A 27,693-nucleotide genomic window follows, 5' to 3' on the forward strand; every position below is an offset into this window, starting at 1 on the left:
ATATTCACATACCCATCCAGATGACTTTTAAATGCTCTAATTGTACCAGTCTCCACCACTTCCTCTGGCAGCTCGTTCCATACATGTACCACCCTCTGCTTGAAAAGGTTATCCCACAGGTCCTTTTTAAATCTTTCCCCTCTCACCTCAAATGTAAATATCGAGTGTGCATCAGAGGTTGCTTGTAAGAACAGTATGTTGCAGCACTTACTTGGGATTAGGCTATTTTAGGTCTAGTAATGTGTAATGAGGCAGTATAAATAAAAGATCAGATAATTAAGAATATTCTTTGGCGGGGGGGAGGGGGGACAATCGCCACATAGTACATCTGCTACATCAATTTGAATAAAGAGCAACTCAGGTCTCAAACTAGTATCCTCAGTTACAAAGGTGTGAAGAAAGAGTTGTCTAATGTGGGCTGGAAAAATATACTAAGGGGAAACTCAGTGATGAGTAGTGTAGACATTAAGGAAACTATTCCATAATGCTCAGCAAGAATTTATTTCTGTCAAAAAAGACTCTATTAAACCACCAATGGTTAAGAAAGGCCAAAGTAAGTCTCAAAAGCCATGGCAAACAAAGCAGCAAAAACCAGTGGTAGACCAGAGGATTGGAATTCTTTTCAATAACAGCAGCAGATAATTAAAAAGCAAATAGAGAGAGAGAAAATTGGTCATTAAAGTACGTCGATACTCCTGCTCCTCGGATGCTGCCTGACCTGCTGTGCTTTTCCAGCACCACTCTAATCTTGACTCTTTTCAACATGAAAATACATTGGCAAGAAAGATAAAAACAAACAACAGCTTCTACAGGTATGTAAAAATAAAAAGTAGCTGAACTAAGTGTAGGAGGATGCAATTGGGGAATCAATAACAGTAAACAGGGAAATGGCAGAAAATTTAAGTCAACATGAAGACTGATGCACACTGTAAACATCCCAAAAGTTACAGACAAGCAAGGTGTTAACTGGAGCCAAGATTTATTATAGTCTCGATCATCAAGGATAGTATTTGACAAACTAACGAGTTGAAAGGGAGATAAGTTGCTAGGCCCTAACAGACTGTATTCAAGGGTCTTACAGGCAGTGACTACAGAAACAGCAGGGCATTGGTCAAAACATTCCAGAATTCTCTGGATTCTGAGAAGGTAGCAATGGATTGGACAATTGCTAATGTGACACCCCTGTTCAAAGAGGAAGTGGGCCAGAATGCAGGAAATTATAGGCCAGTTAACCTAACATCTGTTTTGTGAAAAATGCTAGAGTCCATTATTAAGGAAATAGCAGCAAGGCATTTAGAAAAGCTTAACACAAACAAAGTAAGCATGATTTTGAAGAAAGGGAAATCATGTTTGAAAAGTTTGCTAGAGCTATTTAAAGCTCTGTATAAGTACAGTTGATAAAGGAAAACGGAACATGCAGTGCAGTTGTATTTCCAGAAAGCATGAGACATGGTGCCACATAAAAGATTATTGTACAAGTTAGGAGTTCCTGGTATTGGAAATAATACATTAACATGGATTGCGTGTTGATTGATACACAGAAGTCAGTCAGGATTAATGATTCTTTTTCAGGTTGCAAATATGCAACTAATGGAGTGCCACAAAGGATCAGTCCTCAATTACTTATTACCTCTATTAGTGACCTGCAGGAGGGGTATAGGAGAATTTATCCACGTTTGCTAACAATACAATAATAGGTGGGAGGGGATGCTAATCTGAGGACATTAGGAATTTGGAAGGGAATATAGACAAGTTGAGTGATTTGGCAAAAACTTGACAGTTGACATTCAAACTGAAAATTCAGAGGTCATGCACTTTGGTAGGAAGAATTAAAAGACAAATTATTTAAATGAGAGTGACTCCAAATATATGCAGCACAATGATCTGGGTGTTTTAGTGTTTCATGCACAAGGTTAATATGTAAATACACAAGCAACAAGTAATGAAGGACAAAGAATTTCAGTCTTTCTTATTAGCAGTTTGGAGTTTAAAGACAGTAAAGTCTTGTTACAACTGTATAAGATGTTGTGAAGTTACACCTGGAATACTGTGCACAATTTTGGTCCCTACATTTAAAAAAGAATAAATCGGTATTGGAGTCCATTCAAAAGTGATTAATTCCACTGATTCCTGAGATGTAGGGGTTGACTTATTGAGAACAGCTAAACAGGTTAGACAGATTAGGCTATTATTCAGTTGAGTTGAGATGAATGAGTGGTAATCTTACTGAAACATACATGATTCTGATGGGGTTTAACAGGATAGATGTTAAGCAGATCTTTCCATTAGTGTGGACTTCTCAAACTAGGGTACATGGTCACAAAGTAAGGGACACTCCTCTAAAACAGATTCAAAAGAATTTTGTCTTCCAGAGGATAGTGAATGTCTGGAATTTTCTACCAGTGAGTAGTGAAGGCTAAATTACTGCAAGTATTTAAAGAGAAGGCAGATAGATGTTTGAAGTATCAGGGAGTTTACAGCTGTGCTGAGCTAGCATTAAGAGAAGTTGAGGCTTGGGGCAACCAGTCATGATATTGTTGATCAGCAGTGCAGCCTTGAGGGGTCAAATAGCCAACTCTCTCTTCTGTTTCTTCTGCTACCACTTTTCAAAGGAATAAGTACACAGGGAAAAAATCTTGTATTGGTGTGCATTACTTTTATAAGTAGCATCTCAACATGCCAAAAGGTGGACGATTGCCCTTCTGTGTAAAGGAGAAAGTAGGCATCAATCAACATCTTTAAATCATCACTCACCAATACTTCTCTCCACTTTGATAATCTTGGTGCAAGTCACCTCTCCCAGACTCGATAACATATACAGAGCTTCCAGGCTGGCCAATAACAGCAAGATATCTTGGAGAGACAAATGGTTCACAATCTCTCGATAGGCCTCCTGTTCCACACACTCACAGATGATATCAACATTCTCTTCAATTTTACAAAGATTAGCTAAGATTTCCATTCCTAAGAAAAAAATGATTGCTTTTAGTATGGAATTTGGAAACAGCTTCACACAAAAGAAATAGAACGAGATAAGAAATTATTCAAATAAACAATAACTGTTATAATTTGGCAGTAAATTATTAAATCATTCCTGAAGAAGGGCTTCTGCCCGAAACATCGATTCTCCTGTTCCTTGGATGCTGCCTGACCTGCTGTGCTTTTCCAGCAACACATTTTTCAGGTAAAATTATTAAAATCAAGAATACTGCAGATGCTACAAATTTGAAATATCAGTAGAAAACGTTGAAGATACTCAAATTAGGCAATATCTGCAAGGACAGTAGTGAAAGTGACAATTCAGATTTGTGACCTAGAGACATGAAAGCAGTAGCTCTGTTTCTCTTTTAACAGATGCTCCCTGACTGAAAGTACTTTAAATTATTTAGATATAGGTTCAGTTCAGGTACATTAAATGAATGTCAGTTGAGGATAAAATATTGTAGTAGATCATATTATTTCCTTGCCTTAGGGCCCATGTGTGCTTCATTACGTTATCTTTGAGTTTTGTTTTAAGCAAGCACCAGCTTTCTTGCATTTCATTGTTCAACTTTGACAATCGCTCATTTAGTCCCAAAAACTATTAATTGTGTAAACAATTCTAATGCAAGACTTTAAAAAGTAATTGTAGCTTCTTTAGTCAACCTATACAGACACACCTTCGGGACAGGCAGGAGTTGAACCCAGACCAAAGCCTTACTTTTGCATTTTCATTGCAGTTTAATTTTTTCGTTCTATTTTTAAACTAATTTTCTGTCATTTAGGTTTCACGTACCATACCTCCTACATTCTTCAATATATGGAAAACTAAAAGGTCTGACATCCAATTCTGCTGCATTTACAACAGTGACAACAATGTATTTAATTGTTTTTTTGAAGAAAACTGCACTAATAATGTAGCCGCCAGTTCTCTGGGCGTTAGATCTGTATCTGTGGTTGCAGATGTCAGCTCTCAACACACAGCCGATTATGGTTCATTTGAATAATGATGGTATACAAAAAGATAATGAGATTCCTTTTTCAAAGTAAATTGTACATAACTAGGAAACGCACAGGAGCATAAGAATGCCAATGCAGTAGGAGTACACTTTTCACATGACACCCATGTAATTAAGGGAATGCTGCAAGCACAAGGGCAATGGTGTTCTCACTTTTGTGCTTTCAAACATTCAAGGCAGCATTGGGACAGTAAATGAAAATGCATTGAGCCTCTATCCAACCCATCAGCCAAACCAAGCAATGATTCAAGTAATCAAAACATATATATTCCATGACTTTTAAAGACTACTGGCAAACAGCAACCAAAGTTCTTCAGACTTGTTTCACTGGACCCAGAACGTAGCACAGGAGGGTTATTGGCTTACTCGTGCCACAACAAACTTACTGATGTGACAGGTATAACTGTCACTTGGGAGAAAGTGAGGACTGCAGATGCTGGAGTACCAGAGTTGAAAAATGTCTTGCTGGAAAAACACAGCAGGCCAGGCAGCATCTGAGGAGCAGGAGAATCGACGTTTCAGGCATAAGCATTTCTTCAGGAATCCTGAAGGGCTTATGCCTGAAATGTCGATTCTCCTGCTCCTCGGATGCTGCCAGGCCTGCTGTGTTTTTCCAGCACAACATTTTTCATAACTGTCACATGACCCATTAGGTAATCCAAATGAGGGGTCCACTTAAAAACACAGGAACTCCATGTAAGCTACATACCCCATCATATACAAAACAGTATATTTCAAACTGCAGAGGGAAAGACATACCTCTAATTCGAAACCACTTATCCGAAGAGAAAAGACATTTTGTAATGGTGTGAAAAATCACCTGGGTACTTTGGAAGTCAATTGGATCCAACTGCAGCTGAAACAAAAAGCAAACTTAACTGTGCAAACAGGACTACTCTGAATAAATCACATCATGGATGTTAAAAACAAAGAAGAACAAAGAAATTTTACAGCCCAGGAACAGGTCCTTCGGCCCTCCAAGCCTGAGCCGATCCAAATGTACGGTCTAAACCTGTTGGTCAATTCCTAAGCATCTGTTACCCTCTACTCTCCACCTATTCATGCATTTATCCAGACGCATCTTAAATGAACCTACCGTGCCTGCCTCTACGACCTTTGCTGGCAATGCGTTCCAAATGCCCACCACTTTAAATGCGAATGATGTGGCATGCTTGAATTCAACCCATGAAAATTCTTCAAATAATTGGTTCAGGGACTTAAGCTCGGCAGTTGAAATTAAGTCCTATTGAACTACAGTCCACAATATATATACTCTCTCAACTATAGTGCAACTGACTTTAACAGTTTCAGTAAAGTTACCAAAGTATAAAAAAGCAGAAGTGCTGAAGGAATCCTTTTTGAAGTTGGGGATTTAAGTGTATATTTGACAGTCAGTAACAGAATGGAATCTATTTGTGCTTTTATGTAATTACAAAAAGTTCCCCCTTTCTCTACTGTAGATTCCCAGTTAGGAACACTGCCTACAAACCACAAAAATTGTATTGCTTACTTATAGAGTGGGAAATTACAAGAAAATATTGATGAGTGACAAATTTGAAATCAGTGTCATAATGGTAATTCTATTTGAATTATTTAGTAATTAAAGCTTGTTACCATTAAAAACTGATTTGATTCATTGGGAATGGATTTCATTCAAGTTTCCAGAAAGCTTTAAACCAATCAGATACATTGAAAGCTGTGACAATCTTACTTATAATTTATATATTAGAACAATTTACTCTAAGCATTCATCGGATGAGATAGCACTAGAATTTCAAAACAGACAATAATATAAAACAATACAGCGCAGAACAGGCCCTTCGGCCCTCGATGTTGCGCCAACCTGTGAACCATTCTCAGCTCATCCTCCTACACTATCCCATCATCATCCATGTGCTTATCTGAGGATTGTTTAAATCTCCCTAATGTGGCGAGTTGACTACATTAGCAGGTAGGGCATTTCACACCCTTACCACTCTCTGCGTAAAGAACCTGCCTCTGACATCTGTCTTAAATCTATCACCCCTCAATTTGTAGTTAAGCATCAAATACTTGAGATCACACAAGTTTCTTCAGAGTTTTGTCTAGTTATCTGATGCCAATTACTGTATACCGAGTTTCAGCATTGTCATAATATTTATTTGCAACATCAACCAATTATGATAAATTAAAAATTTAGAATCAGAACACCACAGTCACCATTTCCAATATGGGAACAGGCATATTATTCTCCCCTCATCTTTTCTTCTCCACCTTGCCCATGGCTCTTCTGAACAAAGAATAAACTTGCCCAATTTTGAAATGTCATAAGTAACTTTCAAAGCTAGTGTCTTTGCATTTCTCCCCAACCCCTCTTTTTTTTTACGGTAACATTCTTCCTTTGTTCTGCACATTAAGCATATAGCACGTTAAGCATATTAATGTCCCTCAAGATCATTTAGTCAAAAATATGGGAAGGTTCTTTTTCCTTTTTAAAAAAACTGCTCTAGTCCAATTACAGTACATTAATTCTCCAGATAACCAGAAAGTGTGTTACTGCTGTTACGCTTATCTTCTAAGCTCCTTCATTTGGAAATTATCATTCGGGTCTGCTTTCCTTTATTGGTCAGAGCATAGAATATAGGAATTGGAAGTTCATGTTGCAGCTGTACAGGACATTGGTAAGGCCACTTTTGGAATACAGAGGAACCCAGATTATCCGAAGGACATGACCGGGGAGTAATTTGGTTAATCGAATGCCATATAACATACTATAACATAGCTAGCCAAGCATTGGGACCTTGCGATCTTGTTCGGATAATCGGAAATTCGGTTAACTGAATGCCAGATAATTGAGGTTCCTCTGTACTGCATGCAATTCTGTTCTCCCTGCTAGATGGAGGATGTTGTGAAACTTGAAAGGTTCAGAAAAGATTTAAGGATGTTGCCAGGGTTGGATTGTTTGAGCTATAGGAAGAGGCTGAATATAGGAAGAGGTAAGGGGTGTCCAGAACTACAGGGCATAAGTTTAGGGTGAAGGGAGAAAAATTTAAAATGAATCTAAGGGGCAACTTTTTCACGAGGAGGATGGTGCATGTATGGAACGAACTGCCATGGGAAGCAGTGGAGGCTGATACAATTACAATATTTAAAAGGCATCTAGATAGGGATATGAATAGGAAGGGTTTGGAGGGATATTCACCAAGTGCTGGCAAATGGGACTAAATTACTTTAAGATTTATGGTCAGCATGGATAAGTTGACCAAAGGATCTGTTTCTGTGCTGTACATCTCTATGACTCTAGTTAGGTAAAGTGTCGATGGGCAAAATTGTGCTTGTCTGCAAGAAATTGAAGGCTAATATGCAGATGCAGCAAGCTACTATGGAGGCTAATAGAATATTAGCCTTTATTACAAGAGGATTTGAGTACAGGGGTAGTTAAGTCTTGCTTCAGTTGTACAAGAGCATATTAAATCCCACCTGGAGTTCTGCATGCAATTTAGGCCTACTTGTCACAGGAAGGATATTACTGCCATTGTTCCTGGAATGGCAGGACTATCCTATGAAAGAAAATTGGGCAAACCAGGCCTACATTCTCTAGAATTTTGAAAACTGAGACATGATATCATCGAAACCTATAAAGCATAAAAAGGGTTAGAAAAGGGTAGGTGGAGGTGAGATGTTTCCCTGGTTAGGGAGTCTAGAACTGGGGGCACAATTTAAAAATATGCCCAAGTGACTTAGGTGACCATAGCGGTTTGTGGAGGCTCAATCTTAAGTTTGTTTAAGATTAATAAATTTCTGATTATCAATAGCATACATGGTTGAGGATAGGATGAGTAGAAAGTAATGAATGCTCAATTAACCAAGATCTTATTGAATGGTAGGGCAGGTTCAACAAACTGGATGGTCTACTCCTGTTCCTATCTTCCTTTCAGTCACTTGATTACCACACAGCACGTACTTTGAGATTTCCTGAAGGTTCAGCAAGTCTCAGTATATTTTCAGTTCATTACAATTTCTGCCATTTTGTCAATTTGACTGGAATACCACCATAGTTACAGAAAATGAAAGAATACCACACCTATTTACTTCACCATTACTTAAAACATTGGTCAGTCAATCTGAAAACCTTTACCATCCAATTTCTAGGCATGCGAATTAGCACATGCTAACAGTGAAACCCAGTGCGCGTGTGAAATGGACACTGATCTTTTATGTGCCCACAAATGTGTTTCCATTTTTGAAGATTGGACACATGCCACATCACGCAACAAGTCCAAGTATAAAAAAAATTATTTTACACATAGAATGGAAATAAACAGATTAAAATGTCCAAAGAACATCCTTTGATTTCTCTAGCTCAAGCAGGAAAATTTCAATGCACAAGCCCAATTAGCAGGCTAAGTATATTTACAGACTTGCATAGTGGTAGCTAAACTTAAAGGAAGACCTGTGGAATATCAGGATTGACCTTCACATCTCTGTAGCTCTGTGCATCCCAGAATTAGCCAGCTGAACTACTAATCATACTGGCTAAAACACCCTTAAGTGTGATTTATCCAACAGCTACCTACACCTGAGCTTATACAAATGAAACCATTTGAACCTCACATAAGAATGTTTGCAGGAACATAGGAAATCCTCATTGTCACAAGCTGACGTGAGAAAAAAAGCAACATTTTGCCACTGAATTAGCTATAACGAATCTCCTTTTCACAAATTTGCATATTTTGATGATGTTACCCCCTTCTATACAGAATTAGACTCAATTGCCATGCCTTGATGTAAATTACCTGATCTTCCTTGTACAAATTTAGAAGTCTGAAACTGAGTATTTTGTGTGCCACACCTTTCAAACTAAAATAATTACAACTAGAAGTCGCTCTTAAATAAAATTGATGTGCATATCTCTGAATCCGAGCCCAGCCAGGACATTGAAGCAATTTCCTCACCTCTCTCTCATGCTTAACATTTATGGGTGAAGTCTAGCTGTGGATTGTGTTGAGCAGTTAATAAGGCAAACAAATAGTTAAAGATCACCTGCTTGGATGAAGAAAGCAAATAAGTGACAGTGACTCGGTAAAAACCTTTATTATTGCTGTTTCAAGTATATGTTCAGCTTGAATGGTCTATAATTTTGTGGTGTAATACAGATAATCTTAGAAAAATCAAGATTCCTTCAGTTTCATACAATAAGAGATGTCCACATTTTACAAAGCCAAGACATTCAACAATGAATAACTTGATTCACTAATTGAATTCATTAACTTACCTCGGCCATAACATTTCCCAGTGTGTCCAGCCCCATTTGCTTAAGTGAGACGTGTCTATTGTGAGCACACAACAGCAGAAAGCGCAGGCACGTTCGGTTAGCTAGCAGCTTGGCATTTCCTTCTTCCAAGGACAGATTGTGGATAATAACAGCTATCTGCAGGACCCTTTGCCCTTCCAGGTCATCAATGCCCAATTTCTGTGGAGGGTGGAACAAGACAGAGTCCCATCGATCATCGCTAGCAGCTTCTAGGGTGGAGGGGCAAAGGTTAAAACAAAATTATAAAACTCAGTCATAGCAGTATTGGGACAGCTGTCTCTCTATTATCGATGGTCTAATATTTAGCAGTTCTACTATCTGTTAAGTAGCTGAATGAACATGAAGTGTTAATTCTGGAAAAGAAATTCAGCTTTATTATTGATCATAACCACAATAATAAAGAGTATAGATCATTGAACATTCACGCCTATCAAGCAAAATGAATAAGACTGTCAGACGTTGGAGCAGAAACAGGCTAGTCAGCTGTCATAGCTGCTCTGCCAATCCAGGAGATCATGGCTGATCTGATCATTCTCAGTGTCACTTTCCTGCCTTTGCACCCTTAAAACAAGATTCCTTTATTGGTTAAAAATCTCAGCTTTGAAAACATTTAAGGGTCCAGTTGTGACTGCTTCCTGGAGTAAAAAGAAACACAGATTGTGCCATCTGAGAGAAGAAATTCCTCCTCATGTGCCTTAAATGTGCAACCTGTGTTTACTGCTTCAGTTTTTCATTTTTATGTATAATTTCCAAGTTAAAAATATTAGATGAATTGCAGACTACACCAATAAACTACTCCAAGGTAAGCTTCAGAGAAACAGTTCTAATTTCCTTCTTTGCAATAAAGACATGCATCTCTACCTTTGATGTAAAGATGATACAGAGCTTCGGGAACAGAGAAAGGCCGTGAGATTCATTTTGTATTTTGCAGCAAATAATTCCAAAGGATAAAAGCTGTTCTTGTTAAGCATCTACAAATTTAGTTCCATACCAGAAAAAATGTTAAAAATAACTTTTAAAATAAAAATCTGGACTATTTTTTGACTCAACTTTATTACATGCTTTCATTTTTTGCTCTTGTAAATGATTTTCCAATATTATTTTTGTAAAAAGACCACAGTTGAATGTTGAACTACATTCAATTAGATAGCATCAGCATTACAGCTAAAACAGCACTTCAGTCCAGTCCAAACTCCTTGTAAAATCTCACCATCAGGCATCATACTAGAAACAATGAAAGCAGCATTTCAACATGGCATATCATAGAATGTTGGATTTTGGATGAATAATTTGTATGGTAGCAGTTTAACTGTGTCAATTACAGAGATTATCACAGAATGGCTAGGAGATTTCCAGTAAGGAGGAGATCTCAGATGCCTCCTTGTAGACTTAACATGAGTAATACAGGATGTGCTTGTCCTTCCAGGGGAAAAAAATGATGTAATATAAAACTACACACATGAATTAAGAGCAGAAATCAGCCAATCAGCCCCTCTATGCCCTGCCATTCAAGATGATCATGGTTGATCTGACTATTCCTCATACCTGCTGGCTACCCAATAACTTCACCCCTTTCTCATCAAAAATCTACCAGCAAATACCTTTAAAAATATTAAAAGTCAATGTTCCCACTTCCTTTTGAGGAACAAAAGTCCAAAGAATCATCATTCTTTGAGAAAATAATTGTCATCTTAACGAGAAGTTATTTTTCAAAAATAAATGACCTCAAAAGTGGACTAGTTCATCAGTTCTGATCTACCCCACTGACCAATTGAACATGTGCTACTTGCACAATGGAATGTTGTTGTGCTGGTGCCTTTTGAACTTCATGTACACAGTTCAGCACAATTACTTCTGTGCTGCTACCAGCATTCTGAAATCCACTCAGCAGCATTTATTTTGATGAACTGGCACCAGTACTATTAACATATTAATGATTTACTTCTTAAAAAAAAGCACATGCACTGTCTGGCTTCAATACCCGCCCAAGATTGAATAAAATCAGTCTACAAAAAACAAAATTTTATGAAATGCTAATCAGCTTTTCAATTTGTATCCACTTCTGTTTTAAAAAACATAATACAGTATCAAAAGAGCTACTAATTTGCCTTCAGAAAATTGGAAGCAAGACTACCTTAACAGTTACCTTATGACAGTTCTAACAAGATGATTGAACCTAAGAGCATAAAATCAATTTTTAAAATCATAGCCCTCTTCTCGTGGCAGCACTGCTGCCACCTAATCTTGATGAGGAGGTGCCAGTGTTGGACTGGGGTGAACGAAGTTAAAAATCACACACCACCAGGTTATAGTCGAACAGGTTTAATTGGAAGCACTAGCTTTCGGAGCGCTGTTTCTTCGTCAGGTAGCTAGTGGGCCAGAATCATAAGACACAAATTATAGCACAAGATCATAGTGTCATGCAAATGAAATGTTATATTGAACAAATCTAGACTGCTGTTAAGTCTTTCATCTTTAAGAATGGGTTGCAGGTTTTGGTTCATTAGTATGGTTCATTAAATCCCAGAACCACTTTCAAGTCACATTCCTGAGATAACTTAAGGCTTTATTAAAAAAAGTGAACTCTCACCTCAGACAATGCATTAAGATATGAGGTTAGAGTCTGTCTGTATTCCAATCTCGAGTCAGGAATTTATAAAATGTCACATGGATTGACTGCCTGCAGATTGTGCGCTTTTTGAGCAAAATAGAATATATTGCAAATACACATTTACCCCATAGACCTTTGTGTGTGCGCGCATGCATGTGGGGGGCGAGAGAGAGAAAGAGACAGATATCGTTAGCGACTGCACGCAGTTGGCAGAGAGCATGCGTGAGTGTGACGGAGTAGAAGCCATCTAATCTCTTTTACAGAAAGCCAGGAAATTTTTAAAGAGTTACATTCTGCCAGTAGTTGGAGATACAATATTACATTAGCCAATTTAACACGTGCCATATAATTCACTAGGGAGAGGGACCTTGTTGTTTCTAAGGATAGAATGAAACAGGCTGTTACACTTGAACAGGTTGATGTCAAGGAGAAGCATGTGCTGGAAATTTTAAAAAACATGAGGATAGATAAGTCTTCCGGGCCAGACGGGATATACCCAAGGTTACTATGGGAGGCGAGGGAAGAGATTGCTGTGCCTTTGGTGATGATCTTTGTGTCCTCACTGTCCACTGGAGTAGTACCAGATGGTTGGAGTGTGGCAAATGTTATTCCCTTGTTCAAGAAAGGAATTAGGGATAACCCTGGGAATTACAGATCAGTCAGTCTTGCGTCGGTGGTGGGCAAATCATTGGAGATGATTCTGAGGGGCAGGATTTATCATTATTTGGAAAAGCATAGTTTGATTAGAGATAGTCAGCATTGCTTTGAGGGGCAGGTCATGCCTCATGTGCCTTATTGAATTCTTTGAGGATGTGACAAAACATGTTGAAGAAGGTAGAACAGTAGATGTGGTGTACGTGAGTTTTAGCGAGGTGTTTGATAAGGTTCCCCATGGTAGGCTCATTCAGAAAGTAAAAGACATGGTGTACAGGGAAATTTTGCTGGTCCATACAAGACAGAGGGTGGTAGTAGATGGAAAGCATTCAGCCTGGAGCTCGGGGACCAGTGGTGTTCTGCAGGGATCAGTACTAGGAGCTCAGCTCTTTGTGATTTTTATAAATGACTTGGATGAGGAAGTGGAAGGGTGGGTTAGTAGGTTTGTCGATGTCATGCAGGTAGTGGACTTGTGGATAGTGTGGAAGGCCGTTGTAGTTTGCAACAGCGCATTGACTGAATGCAGACCCGGACTGAGAAGTGGCAGATGGAGATCCACCTGGAAAAGTGTGAAGTAATTAATTTTGGAAGGTTGAATTTGAATGCAGAATACAGGGTTAAAGGCATCATTCTTGGCAGCTTCGAAGAACAGAGGGACCTTGGGGGTCCACATCCATAGGTCTTTCAAGGCTCTGCCCAAGTTGATAGTGTTGTTAAGAAGGCATATGGTGTGTTGGCTTTCATAAGCAGGGAGATTTAGTTTAAGAGCCGCAAGGTTATGCTGCAGCTCTATAAAGCTCCAATTAGACCACACTTGCAATACTGTGTTCAGTTCTGGTCGTCTCGTTATAGGATGGATGCGGAGAGGGTACAGAGGAGATTTATGAGGATGCTGCCTGGACTGGAGGGCATGTCTCATGAAGAAAGATTGAGGGAGCTAAGGCTTTTCAATTTGAGCAAACAAAAACGAGAGGTGACTTGATAGAGGTTCACAAAATGATGAGGCATAGACAGAATGGATTGCCAGAGACTTTTTCCCAGGGCAGAAATGGTTCTTGTGAGTGGGCATAACTTTAAGGTGATTGGAGGAAAATTTAAGGTAGTTGTCAGAGGTTGGTTCTTTACACAGAGAGTGATGGGTGCATGGAATACACTACCAGCTGTGGTAGTAGAGTCAGATATATTCGGGACATTTAAGCGACTCTTGGATAGGTACATGGATGAGAGTAAATGTAGAGTATATGTTGGTTAGTCTGATCTTGGAGTAAGATAAAAGGTCGTCACATCATTGAGGGGCAAGGGGCCTGTACTGTGCTGTACTGTTCTATGTTCTAATTAGAACAGCCGTTGAGATCAAAACTTTCCCATCAAATCAAATCTAATATCCACCTCATTCTCTTGTTTCCCCTCCCAACATTTCAGAATAAGCATTTCTTCTTGGGTTGACAGAGTGGTGCTGGAAAAGCACAGCAGGTTAGGCAGCATCCGAGGAGCAGCAGAATCTACGTTTCGGGCACAAGCCCTTCATCAGGAATGAGGCTTTTNCGAGATAGATGAAGGCGGGGGTAATAGCGATAGGGTGGAGTGGATAGGTAGGACAGGTCGAGAGTGTAGCGCCGAGTTGGAAGGCTTGATTTGGGATAAGGTGGGGGAGGGGAAATGAAGAAACTGGTGAAATCCACAGTGATCCCGTGTGGTTGAAGGGTCCCAAAGTGGAGGATGAGGAGTTCTTCCTCCAGGCGTCGGGTGGTTAGGGTTCTTTCTTCTTGGGTTGTCTGCAGGATCTAACCAGAGTACCACAATCTTTACCATGGGTTAGGCAAGGGGCAGGTCCCAAATTCACCCTAATCAGGGGTTGAATGTCACTGTTTGCACAAATCTGATCCATCTTGGCTGCCCAGTCAACTCAGCCAAATGGTCCCCCAAGGAGTCAGAATCTCTGTGGCAATGTTCACTACTGCATGCATGTTAAAATCTGGAGCCATTGATAGGGATGAATGAGGCTCCAATTATTTCCTTCATGTGGGTAGATTCGGAATCTCTCCCACTCACCCATTCCATTCGTATAATTCCAAAACATATACTACCAACAATATAACTGTTCCCAAAAAAAAGACCCCAAACCTCCTGAGAATCGTCTTTCTGCTCCATCAAAATCCATTACTATGCAATTTCTTTCTAAAAACAATGACTACACCATGAGGCTCTCCATCATTGACCGAGATAGTAAGCTGATGCTGGTTGAGATTCCTTCAAACTTGTAAACAATAAAACCAGCAGCACAAGAGAGGCAGATGAATTGGTGAAGGGTCGAAACATTCAGTGGTGGTCAAGACGGAAAACTTTAAAAAAAAAACTTCTAACTGGAAAATTAGCAATCTCCACAGCAGCTGAATATTCATGCCTGTGCTGGCTCTTGCTGCTCCTGCTCAGCAATTTTGTCTTACCTTTAGATTTTTGACTTTTGTCTCCAATAAGCTCTCGTACTTCATGGTCGTCAACTGTCTCTTTCCAAAACTGTTAACAATTAAGTGTGTTTTAAAGTTTAGAATTATTGTGCAGAATCAAATCAGAAAAAACATTACAACCATTTACCGTTACAAATTCTGTACACTACCCTCATCATTTATTTTCATCCTTGCATTTCATAAATGTTTGAGTTTTAAATTAAGAATTACAGCATATTATAAAATCTGAAATTCAGACAAATTTCAGCTTTGCAGAAATAAAATTACAATAGATACTCTTAAGCTTCTTTGCACATGTTGCATATGTATAGACTTTTCAAGAACAGATGACCTAATAAAACTTCAATGAAGTCAACTTCATTATGTTTGTCACAAAGACTGAGGCCAAACAATAAAACCTCAAGATTTTGAAACACAAAAGTTTATGGTAAAGAACTGCACATTAGACAAATGCACAAAATGGAAATGTAATTAATGGAACAGAATTACATTTTTTGGAAAGATGCCCAACAAAGTAAATCTACAAACCTAAGAGTAGGATTAGGGCATTCAGCCACCTGAGCCAGCTCTGTTATTCTAGATTCCCACATTATCCTCATCTCTATCAATATTCATTAATCACCTTGGACATGAACTTTCTTAATACCTTAACTCCCACAACCCTTACTAGGAGAGGATTCCAAAAATTCACCATCCTCTGAATGAAGACTTTCCTCATCTCATTACTGAATGGCTTGCCCTTTATTCGGAGATTGTGTCCATGATTCTAGGTTACCTGATCGGGGAAAACATCCTTTTTACACTGACTTTTGTCTATCTCTTCAAGCATTTTTAAGTCTCTATGAGTTTGCCTCCCACCTTTCTAAACTCTGAAGAATTCAGGCACAGTCTCCTCAAACGGACAGTCCCAACACCCCAGGAATCAATCTGGTGAACCTTTTTTGCGCTCCATCTCTGGGAAGTGCACTGACCATGTCCCTACCCATAGGGGTCTCTCTCTATCCCTGTTGTGTCCCTCATGCCTCAGCCCCTCCCCACAGCTGAAATCGAGAAACTCAACAATCAATCTCTTCATTATGCAGATCAGAGGGCTTTGCTTGCTATCCCAGGAGGCTTTTCTTCAATCACTCCATTCTTTTGGAGCTTGAAACCTCTGTAAAAATCTGCAGTGATAGCCAGTGTCAGTGTTATGATCTGTTCCACATGTCTGAGTGATGGTGAGGGCTCCCTCCTGAGAATAACTACCTCTTCCTGGAGGATTATGTCAATTGAGGCAAGCAGTCAACAGAAACATCTGCTTGCTATTGCCCCATAAGATCAAATACCCGGCGAACTTCTTCAGCCTGTGAGGAAACCATGAGAGTGCCAGCATCCAACGCATTTACAGCTTCGACAATGAATGTAAAAGACAGTGCAGGTATATCCTCCCTTAGGCAAGGGGACCAAAATTACACAGAACTTCAGGCATGATTTAATCTCATTCTATACTGGTAAAGCAAGGCTTCTTTCCTCCTGCACCCAAATTCAAGATAAAGGCTAACATACCGCTTCCATTCCAAATTACTTGCTGCACCTGCATGCTAACTTTCAGTGACTTATGAACAAGTATATCTATTTTTCTTTTGAATACAATCTCTTACCATTGTTGTTGTATTCTGCATCTTCATTCCTCTACATCTCTCTATTCCATCTGCCATGCTTTTGCTCACTGAGTGAAATTCCCACTAAGCTTTGTATTTATAAACTTCAAAATATTACAATTGATCCTCTCATCCAAATCACTGATATAAATTGTAAAAAGCTAGGCTCCAAATACAGATTCCTGTGATACCCCATTAGTCACAGCCTGCCAGCCTAACTCCTACTCTGCTTTTTGCTGGTTAACCAATCCTCAAACCATGCTAGTATATTAATTCCTATTTCATGCATTGTAAATTGTCTTCATTTGTCGAATATTTTTTAATAAAAGTTTCTAGAAAATCAAAATACACCACATCGACTGGTTCCCTCGAATTGAGTCTACAAGTAACATGCTCAAAAACGCTCAAACATGATTTTCCCCTTCATAAATCAAAGCTTACCCTGCCCAATCAGAATTATTTTCTAAATACCCTGCATCCAGTAACTATTCTTTCTAATAAATTCTATTATTTTCTTTAGCATTAAGGCTTCAAGTTTGTGCTTTATCAATTTCTCTCCAATTCCTCTTAAACCGTGGGGTTACACTTTCAATCTTCCAATTTCAGGCATCACTGCAAAATTCATTACCAATCAGTTAAATAATTTTTCAAAAGGGCAATAGGATATTGTGTGTTGTCCAGAGAGATTACACTCAGGATTTACAATATACTGGCCAGACTAAACCAAATTCAAGTCTGATCATCTCACCACAAAGATTTATGTATTAGAAAGGGAATAAAATTAACAGCAAGATTGTCTATAGAAGGGAATGAGCTACGAAAAAAGGTTATAACAACTTAAACTACAGTTTAAAACATAGAAAGTCGAAAGAAGAGTAGGCCATTGGGCCCTTCAAGCCTGCTTCACCATTTATCCCACTCAGGACCCTATCCCATACTCTTTGATCCTTTTCATTCTAAGAATGATATCTAACTCCTCTGGAAAACATTCAATTGTTTCGGCCTCAACTGCACTCTGAGACACAGATTTCCAAAAGTTCACCACACTTTGGGTGAAGAAATTACCCCCAATATCAGTCTATTCCCATATCTTTAGACTATGATCCCTGGTTCTGGACTCCCCAGTAATCGGGAACATCCTTCCAGCACTTACCCGGTTAGAATTTTATAGGTTTCTAGGAGATTCCCTCCCTACCCCATTCTTCTAAACTCCAGTGAATATCGTCCGAACTGATTCGATCTCTCTTCATACGTCAATCTCTTCAGTTCCGCCATTTCAGGAATCAGTCTGGTAAACTTTTGTTGCACTCCCTCTATAGCCAGAACACCATTCCTCACATGAGGCGGCAAAAACATCACACAATAATCTCAGTGTAATCTCACCAAGGCCCTGTATAACTGCAGCATGATACCTCTGCTCCTGAACTTGCATCATCTTTGTGTGAAAGCCAACATACCAGGTGCCTGCTTTACCACCCACTACATGTGCATGATTACTCTCAGTGACTGGTGTACAAGAACATCCAGGTTTCATTGCATCACCCCCTTTCAAAGTTATCGATATCCTGATAATAATCCACCTTCCTGCTTTAGCTAACAAAGTCATTAATGTCACCATTTATCCAGCTTATATTTCAACTGCCATGCATTTGCCCACTCACAACTTGTCCGAACCACAATCTCTTCATCCTCCTCACTAATAACTTCCCAACCAGCTTTGTGCCATCTGTAAACTTGGAAGATGTTATATTTAGCAGAAAGTGAGGACTGCAGACGCACTAGAAAAGCACAGCATGTCAGGCAGCATGCAAGGAGCAGGAGTGTCAACGTTTCAGTTATAGGCCCTTTTAGGAATGAGGAGGGGAAAGAGGGCCTCTACCACTTCCTCTGGCAGCTTATTCCATAATGCACCACGTGTGTGAAAAAGTTGCCCCTTAGGTCTCTTTTATAACTTTCCCCTCTCACCCTAAACATATTCCCTCTAGTTCTAGACTCTGCCACCCAAGGGAAAATACTTGGTCTATTGATCCTATCCATGCCCCTCGTGATTTTATAAACCTAATAAGGTCACCCCTCAGTCTCCGACGCTCCAGGGAAAACAGCCCTAGCCTATTCAGCATCTCCTAATAGTTCAAATCCTCCAACCCAGACAGACAATAATCTTGGAAATCCTTTCTGAACCCTTTCAAGTTGCACAACATCCTTCTGATAGGAAGGAAACCAGAATTGCATGTAATATTCCAAAAGTAGCGTAACCAATGTCCTGTATAACCACAATGAGTACTCAATACTCTGATCAATAAAGGAAAGCATACCAAATGCCTTCTTCACTATCCTATCTACCTGCGACATGACTTTCAAAGAACTATGGACCTGCACTCCAAGGTGACTTTGCTTAGCAACACCCCCCAGGATCTTACCACGAAGTGTATAAGTCCAGCTCTGATTTGCATTTCCAAAATGCAGCACCTCATATTTATCTAAATTAAATTCCATCTGCCACTCCTCAGCTCACTGGCCCATCTCATCAAGATCCCGTTGTACTCTGAGATAACCTTGTTTGCTGTCCACTACACCTCCAATTTTGCTAAATGAGGTGACAAAACATCACGTGTGAACATGGCGCCTCTTTTAATCTAGCTTTTTGTACTTTGGGGTCAATACGTTCATTATTATGCATTATTAATAAAACTCAAATCACACCAAAGGAAGCAAACATGTCAATGCTTTGACTCACCCTCCACTCCCTGTGAGCTCACCATCCTGCATGGTGGACACTGTTTCTTCTTCAGGAGAAGACTCTTGCTACCCTGATTTCTGTGGTACCCCACTAGTCATTGCCTGTCACTCAAAAATGATCTGTATATTGTTGCTTTTTGTTTCTTGTCTGCCACCAGTTTTCTATCCGTGTCAGTAGACTACCACAAGTCACATATACTTTCATTTTACATACTAAACTCTTATATGGGACCTTAGATAATGTCTTCTGAAAGTCAAATAAACTGGCTCCCCCAATCAACACGACTAGTTAGATCCACAAAAAAAAAGTCAATAAATTTGGCAAAAATGGAGGCAGAGAGAAATGGGAGGAGAATGGTTAAGGGAATCATACTGAGGTACATTAAAATTATGTAGAGTTAACATAGAATATTATTTTTATATTACTTCAAAAGATGAAGTAGGCCAGAAGATAATGTCAGAAATGTAAATAAATGAGAGCTCATTTCAGAATAAATGAAGATGCTGACAAAAAGAATCATAATGTTGAAGCTTTTAGCTTCCAAAAAATCAACTACTATTAGATATTATTTTACTTGTTGTGGGACTCTGGGAAAAGATGGGAAGTACAATGATTTAACTTTTTTCTTATTAAAAAGATCCTGCAAGACAGATTACAATAAAACCTGTTTTAATTCACAAGACTTGAGCAATGCCAACTGGCATTTACCATCTGACCCCAAGTGACCTTGAGAAGTTGATGTTGAGGAATCATTTTGAACCACTGCAATCCATGTTGAGAATGTGTAAAGGGTATGAGCAGATAGGGAAATAGTTACGTTTTGAGTTTTGTGAAACAAGAGGTTCAGCTGAGCATGACTGAGATCAGCTAAGAACTTGCAGTTAACAATGGGTTGCTGGAAGCAAGAGAAATGGGTTAACAAGGTGGAAAAGCATTCATTATGTAGAGCCATTTATCAATATCGAAAGCATTCATAATGTAAGGTCAGTTTAACAAAGTGAGAAGTATTCATTATGTGAAGCCAATTAAGGTTAAGAACATTCATTGTGGAACAGCAGATGGCTTAATCTCTACTATTGGCACTTGCTCATTGTAATTGTCATCCAATCAATACATATGTTGCTTTATCTGGATGTTCCTCCCTGTAAACTGCTGTTCGAGTGAGAAGACCATGAACTCATGTCCATGTGCACATGGACGATTGTTCTCTTCCCCCTCCAGGGCCCAAAATAAAGATGAAGGAAGTAAAGCCACACTGTGCCTCCACGCGTTTTGCTTCGACTGAGGGGGGATCGAGACGACAATGTAATATAGTCTGGGAGAGAGTTGCTGTCAGGGAGTTTCAGAATTCTGATGTGTCACTTAGAGATGTACAGCAAGGAAACAGGCCCTTCAGTCCAACTTGTCCATGCCGACCAGATATCCCAATGCAATCTAGTCCTACCTGCCAGCATCTGGCCCATTTCCCTCTAAACCCTTCCTATTTATACACTCATCCAGATGCCTATTAAATGTTGCAATTGTACGAGTCTCCACCACATCCTCTGTCAACTCATTCCATACACGTACCACCCTCCGCGTGAAAAGGTTGCCCCTAAAGTCCCTTTTATATCTTTCCCCTCTCACCATAAACCTATGCCCTCTGGTTCTGGACTCCCCCACTTCAGGTAAAAGACTGTCTATTTATCCCATCCATGCCCCTCATGATTTTATAAACCTCTATAAAAGGTCACCCCTCAGCCTCCAACACTCTGCCTCCTTATAGCTCAGATCCTCCAACCCTGGCAACATCCTTGTAAATCCTTTCTGAACCCTTTCAAGTTTCACAACATCTTTCCAAAACAAAGGAATTGCATCCAATATTCCAACAGTGGTCTAACCAATGTCGCAACATGACCTCCCAACTCCTGTACTCAATACTCTGATCAATAAAGGAAAGCATACCAAACGCCTTCACTGCCCTACCTACCTGCGACTCTACTTTCAAGGAGCTATGAACCTGCACTCCAAGGCCTCTTTGTTCAGCAACACTCCCTAGGACCTGACCATTAAGTGTCTAAGTCCTGCTAAGATTTGCTTTCCCAAAATGCAGCATCTCACATTTATCTAAATTAAACTCCATCTGCCACTTCTCAGCCCATTGGCCCATCTGATCAAGATCCCATTGTAATCGGAGGTAAGCTTCTTTGCTGTCCACTACACCTCCAAGTTTGTTGTCATCAGCAAACTTACTAACTATATCTTTTATGCTCACATCCAAATCATTTATATAAATCATGAAAAGTAGAGGACCCAGCACCGATCCTTGTGGCAATTGACTGGTCACAGGCCTCCAGTCTGAAAAACAACCCTCCACCACCACCCTCTGTCTTCTACCTTTGAGCCAGTTCTGTATCCAAATGGCTAGTTCTCCCTGTATTCCATGAGATCTAACCTTGCTAACCAGGCTTCCATGGGGAACCTTGTCAAACGCCTTACTGAAGTCCATATAGGTCACGTCTACTGCTCTGCCCTCATTAATCCTTTGTTACTTCTTCAAAAAACTCAATCAAGTTTGTGAGACATGATTTCCCATGCACAAAACCATGTTGACTATCCCTAATGAATCCTTGCCTTTCCAAATACATGCACATCCTGTCCCTCAGGATTCCTTCCAACAACTTGCCCACCACCGACATCAAGCTCACTGGTCTGTAGTTCCCTGGTTTGTCCTTACCACCCTTCTTAAACAGTGGCACTACGTTAGCCAACCTTCAGTCTTCTGGCACCTCACCTGTGACTATCGATGATACAAATTTCTCAGCATGAGGCCCAGCAATCACTTCTCTAGCTTCCCACAGAGTTCTAGGGTACACCTGATCAGGTCCTGGGGATTTATCCACTTTTATACGTTCCAAGACACTGAGCACTTCCTCCTCTGTAATATGGACATTTTTCAAGATGTTACCATCTATTTCCCTAATTCCATATCTTCCATGTCCTTTTGTACAGTAAATACAGATGCAAAATACTCGTTTAGTATCTTCCCCATCTCTGAGGAACATTGATAAATGTTGATAACGTTCACCCCATATCTCAGCTGGTAATGGCAGGATTGCAGAGCTTTAAGTTATCATTTAGTTGTGTTTAAAGTAAGCTGCTTCCGTTGTTTAGTAAACATGTAGCCCTAGCTTCACTAGACTCTCTCGCTTTCACTCCTCACTTAAAACAGAAGTGATCCCTTAACCTGATTGCAATGATAAAGGTTGCAAATGCCAGGCCACAAAGTAACACACCACTGTGGAACACAATTCTGCTGATGACTTGCAGCACAACATGGTTGGTATAATTGTTCTCAATCTAATTCATTTATCACACATCATGACGGGTTTCCTTATTGTAATGGCTTGACTGCCTCCACAAAAGGCTATGTGATTCTTTGAAATGTGACAGAATCTATAACAAAGTTCAGTAGCTTGTACACTGCTTTGATTTTATCAACACAGGTTTTGATTCTACTCCCCCACCCCCCTTGTCTGGCAACTACTTCCTTCAGAACTTAGCCAGCACAGTCAATAAACTGTGCCCTTTCTATCCACAATGCTGCTTTCAAGTGGCTTTCAATACAGAGGTGCACGGATTGCTGTGTATTGTTCTCCCTAAGCGGGTCAATCAGGAGATTTCTTTGCTCATAATGCCATTAGGTTTCTTGTGATCTGCAGTCAATGAAGACTCGCAAGGCTACTCCCTTGTGATTGTACACCACTTTGCTGTCACCTCTAGCGGATCTGTTCTGTTGTTTAGTTAGGAACAATGACAAAGAATGGGGTGCTGGATGAAAGACAGGAGTCTATGTCAGGACAGTTGAATCTGTGGGGACAGCTCTTTCGACATTGTCAACAAGTCTTAAGGTGTTAACAAGCAGGACTTTATAGCATCAACTGGGCTGGATATACCTCATATGGCTGAATCTGTTGTCAAATGCTGGCAGTCTGTACGACTTTGGTATATTTTTTAGACTTTTTTTGTAGTGGTTTCATACAACTGAGTAGCTTGCCCAAAGGGCAGTTAAGAGTCAATCTTTAAAGTCTGAGGCCACAGGTAGATTGGTTAAGGATGACAGATTTCTTTCCGTAAAGGACAAATTAAATTTGTGTCACAGGTAGACGGTGGTTAAGAAGACGGTGGTTAAGATTTAGCACGCATGCCTTAATCGTTCAGATCTTTGAGTATAGGAGTTGGGATGTTCGCGTAAAGAATGCACAGGACATTGGAGAGGCCTCTTCAGGAGTTCTGTGTACAGTTCTGATCACCCCTGCTATAGGAAGGATATTAAATTGGAGAGGGTGCAGGAAAGATTTACCAGGAAGTTGCCAGAACTGGAAGGTTTGAGTTTTAAGGTACAGGCTGGGATCTTTAGCACTGAAGCATAGGAGGTTGAGGGGTGGCCGTGGAAAGGTTTTTAAAATCATGAGGGGCATAGATAAGACGAATGACAAGAGAGTCTTTTTCCTAGGAAGGGAAGAGTTCAAAACGAGGGAGCATATTTTTAAGACGAAGTCAGAAAGTTTTAAAAAGAATATGAGGGCAACTTTTTGTTTTAAAACAGAGTTGTTCATATGTGGAATGAGATGCCAGAGAAAGTAGTGGATGCAGATATAGTTACATTTCAAAGACATATTGATCTATGCATGGATAGAAAACATTTGGACGGATATGGGCCAAATGCAGGCAAATGGGAGTTTAGTTTCGGAACATGCTTGGCATGGACTAGTTGGACCGAGGGGTCTGTTGCCATGCTGTATGCCTCTATCACAATAATGAAAGAGATGAACTTTTACAATATTCTGGTAGACTCACGGTCACCATTACTGAATCCAGCTTTACATTCCAGACATAATTAACTGCATTTAAAATCCCTAGCTGTCTTGATGGAGTCATTAGTCCACACCTCAGGTGAACAAGTCCAGTAAAATAACTATGCTACAATTTTGCTGTCATTTATCAGGTGAAACACACATCTAAGCAGGCATTACTTCCAGGCTTTATGTGATAATTTATTTAAACTTTACATAAAATACACACTGTTGATATCTTTAGCCTGGTACAAAATGGGTTTACCAGATTATAAATTATAGATATACAGTATTTCAATAAATTTTTCCAAAAGTATCTGCGCTACTGAGTTACAGTGGAACTTCACTTATCTATAATATGAGGAAATAGTAGTCACCAGTGAACATTCTTCTCCCCACTGAAGCCATTAAGTGAACTCATTTACAGTTCAGGCCAGCATTGTCAATCAACAGACCTACTATTGCTCACCAGACTAAAGAGAGCCAGTCAGAACAATAACAATACTCGTGAATAAATGTGAGCACCAAAAGCAGTCTTCATCTACCTTTGCACAATTCAAACTTAGATTCCACACACCAAATGAGTAGCATTTTCACATTTAAAATTAACTCCATTGAAATGGGGCAACAACAATAAAGATGAATACTGCATGAATAATCAAGATTCTATTACAGCAAAGATTAATTGCAAGATCTATTTCAGGTGCACAAAAACATTTTTAAGCAATTTCCACACCCCAGCCACAATCTATGAAATACCTTGTTGGTGGTATAATAAAATTTCGATGCTCCCTTAAATGCTTTTCTACATATTTGTTCATTTGCTTTTTAAACTCATCCTTGTTGGCTACCTTTTCAATTGCCAAGTCATTGAAATGATTTGTCCTTTATGCTTGATTTTCTCTCATTTTGATCCTAATGATCCATTCAATTATAACTTTTACCTCAGATTTTCATCTGCAATGTTTCTTTAAATCCAGTTTTTCAATTTAGGAAACTGCATTGTCTATTATTAATCCCTGTATCCCCTACTGATATTGCAATTCAGTACGAAATCTAAAGTGCTATTTTACAGGAATTAATGGAAGCTTAGAAGAGCAACTACAAATAGAAATTATTACTGAGCATTGCATCTGTTTTACTAACAATTACCAACAGCATTTTTTTTCTTACTTTGTCCCAGTAATCTGGGATAGTTACCAGTGGTTTACATAATTCAGAATCACATCAACAATAATAGCTTATTTGCCTGGAGTGGCAGGTTCATTTGCTTATCATTAAGGCTCTTCTTTCTCTATATTAGCTGTCTTTGGGGTCTATAGATACTTTTAATCAATCAATCTGTTCACATGTCATGATACACCTCTTGAACATGTGGAACTTGAACGCAGGCTTTCTGAAGCAGAGACATAACACTACCAGTGTGTCACAACAGTCGCTGAAACTGCTACCATATTCATTGCTTTGTTTGATGTTGGCCCTCAGTATTATAGGTATTACTAAATCAACCTGTTCAGACATATGATATGTCTGACAGGTGACACTTGAATCTGGATCTTCAGGCCCAGAGGTAGGGGCACAATCACTGCTCCATAAAGAGTCTTAAGCCTCACGCACCTGATATTCTGAGGCAGGTCCCCTTCCAAGTACTAAGTCTGCTCAGCTTCCAGGATTAGATGACGTCAAGAATTTTCAGAATAAAATGGCCATAGGCCTTTGGGATTTATTGATTTTATTAGCAAAAGGTAGCACTGATGCTAAGATTAAAGTAAACACTAGCGAGTTTTGAGAAGATTTGTAACTCAGGTTGACATGCTGGATGTAAGTTTGCTCGCTGAGCTGGAAAGTTCATTTTCAGAAGTTTCATCACCATACTAGGTAACATTATCAGTGAGTCTCCAGTGAAGCACTGATGCTAGTGACCCGCTTTCTATTTATGTGTTTAGGTTTTCTTCGGTGGGTGATGTCATTTCCTGTGGTGATGCCATTTCCCATGGTGACCTTATTTCCCAAGTGACATCATTTCCTGTGGCGACGTCATTTCTTGTTCTTTTTCTCAGAGGGTGGTAAATGTGGGGGTCCAAGTTGACTTGTTTGTTGATAGAGTTCCAGTTGGAATGTCATGCTTCGAGGAATTCTCATGTGTGTCTCTGTTTAGCTTGCCCTAGGATGGATGTGTTGTCCCAGTCGAAGTGGTGTTCTTCCTCATCTGTATGCAAGGATACTAGTGAGAGTGGGTCATGTCTTTTTGTGGCTAGTTGATATTCGTGTATCCTGGTGGCTAGTTTTCTGCCTGTTTGTCCAATGTAGTGCTTGTTACAGTTCTTGCAAGGTATTTTGTAAATGACATTAGTTTTGTTTGTCATCTGTATAGGGTCTTTCAAGTTCATTAGCTGCTGTTTTAGTGTGTTGGTGGGTTTGTGGGCTATCATGATGCCAAGGGAGTCTGAGTAGTCTGGCAGGCATTTCTGAGATGTCTTTGCTGTAGGGGAGAATGACTAGGGTTTCTGGACATGTTTGGTCTGCTTGTTTGGGTTGGTAGCTGAGAAATCAGTGAACTGTGTTCAGTGGGTACCCGTTCTTTTTGAATACACTGTATAGGTGATTTTCCTTGGTGCTGCGGTTTGTGGTGGCTCATTGAAATAATGTGTAATGCATTACAACAACAAACTGCCATTCCAAGATGTCACAGTACAACGAACAGCCAATGGGGAAATTCAAACCAACATCTACAGGAAAGCAACACAGACTGACCAAATATTGAACTACAGAAACAATCATCCAAACATCCACAAACGAAGCTGCATTAGAATATTATTCCAACATGTCACTGCATACTGCAGCACAGAGGAACTATGAAGAGCAGAGGAAAATCACCTGTACAGTGTATTCAAAAAGAACAGGTACCCAATGAACACAATCTTATATAGTTCTCATTAACAAATCCAAACAAGCAGACATACGCGATACGAGCCACTCTCCCCTCCATTAAAGACGTCTCAGAAATGCCTGCCAGACTACTCCGATCTCTTGGCATCATGGTAGCCCACAAACCCACCAACACACTAAAACAGCAGCTAAAAGACCTCATACAGACGATAAACAAAACTAATGTCATTTACAAAATACCATGCATGAGCTGTAACAAACACTACATTGGACAAACAGGTGTAAAATTAGCCACTAGGATACACGAACATCAACTAGCCACAAAACGACATGACCCACTCTCACTAAGTATCCTTGCATACATATGGGAAGGACATCACTTCGACTGAGCCATCACATCCATCTGAGGGCAAGCCAAACAGAAACACACACGAGAACTGCTAGAAGCATGGCATTCCTAACAAATACATTGACTTAGACCACATTTACCACCCTCTAAGAACAGGAATTGACATCACCACAGGAACTGACATTATCAACCCAAGGAAACCTAAACACAAACAGA

General features: G+C 39.7%; 1 protein-coding gene across 1 annotated transcript in view; it reads right to left on the minus strand.

Annotated features, from left to right (window-relative positions):
• LOC122563310 (AT-rich interactive domain-containing protein 2-like) overlaps positions 1–27,693 on the minus strand; it is a 258,669-nt gene that overhangs the window by 63,166 nt on the left and 167,810 nt on the right. The window contains exons 7-10 of the mRNA XM_043717025.1: positions 15,004–15,073; positions 9,253–9,500; positions 4,758–4,854; positions 2,755–2,964 (exon numbers count right to left, since the gene is read on the minus strand). Coding sequence (XP_043572960.1) covers positions 2,755–2,964; positions 4,758–4,854; positions 9,253–9,500; positions 15,004–15,073 — 625 coding nt within the window. The remainder of the gene's footprint in view (positions 1–2,754; positions 2,965–4,757; positions 4,855–9,252; positions 9,501–15,003; positions 15,074–27,693) is intronic.

This window comes from Chiloscyllium plagiosum, chromosome 26, assembly GCF_004010195.1.
Source record: "Chiloscyllium plagiosum isolate BGI_BamShark_2017 chromosome 26, ASM401019v2, whole genome shotgun sequence".
Lineage (NCBI taxonomy): Eukaryota > Metazoa > Chordata > Chondrichthyes > Orectolobiformes > Hemiscylliidae > Chiloscyllium > Chiloscyllium plagiosum.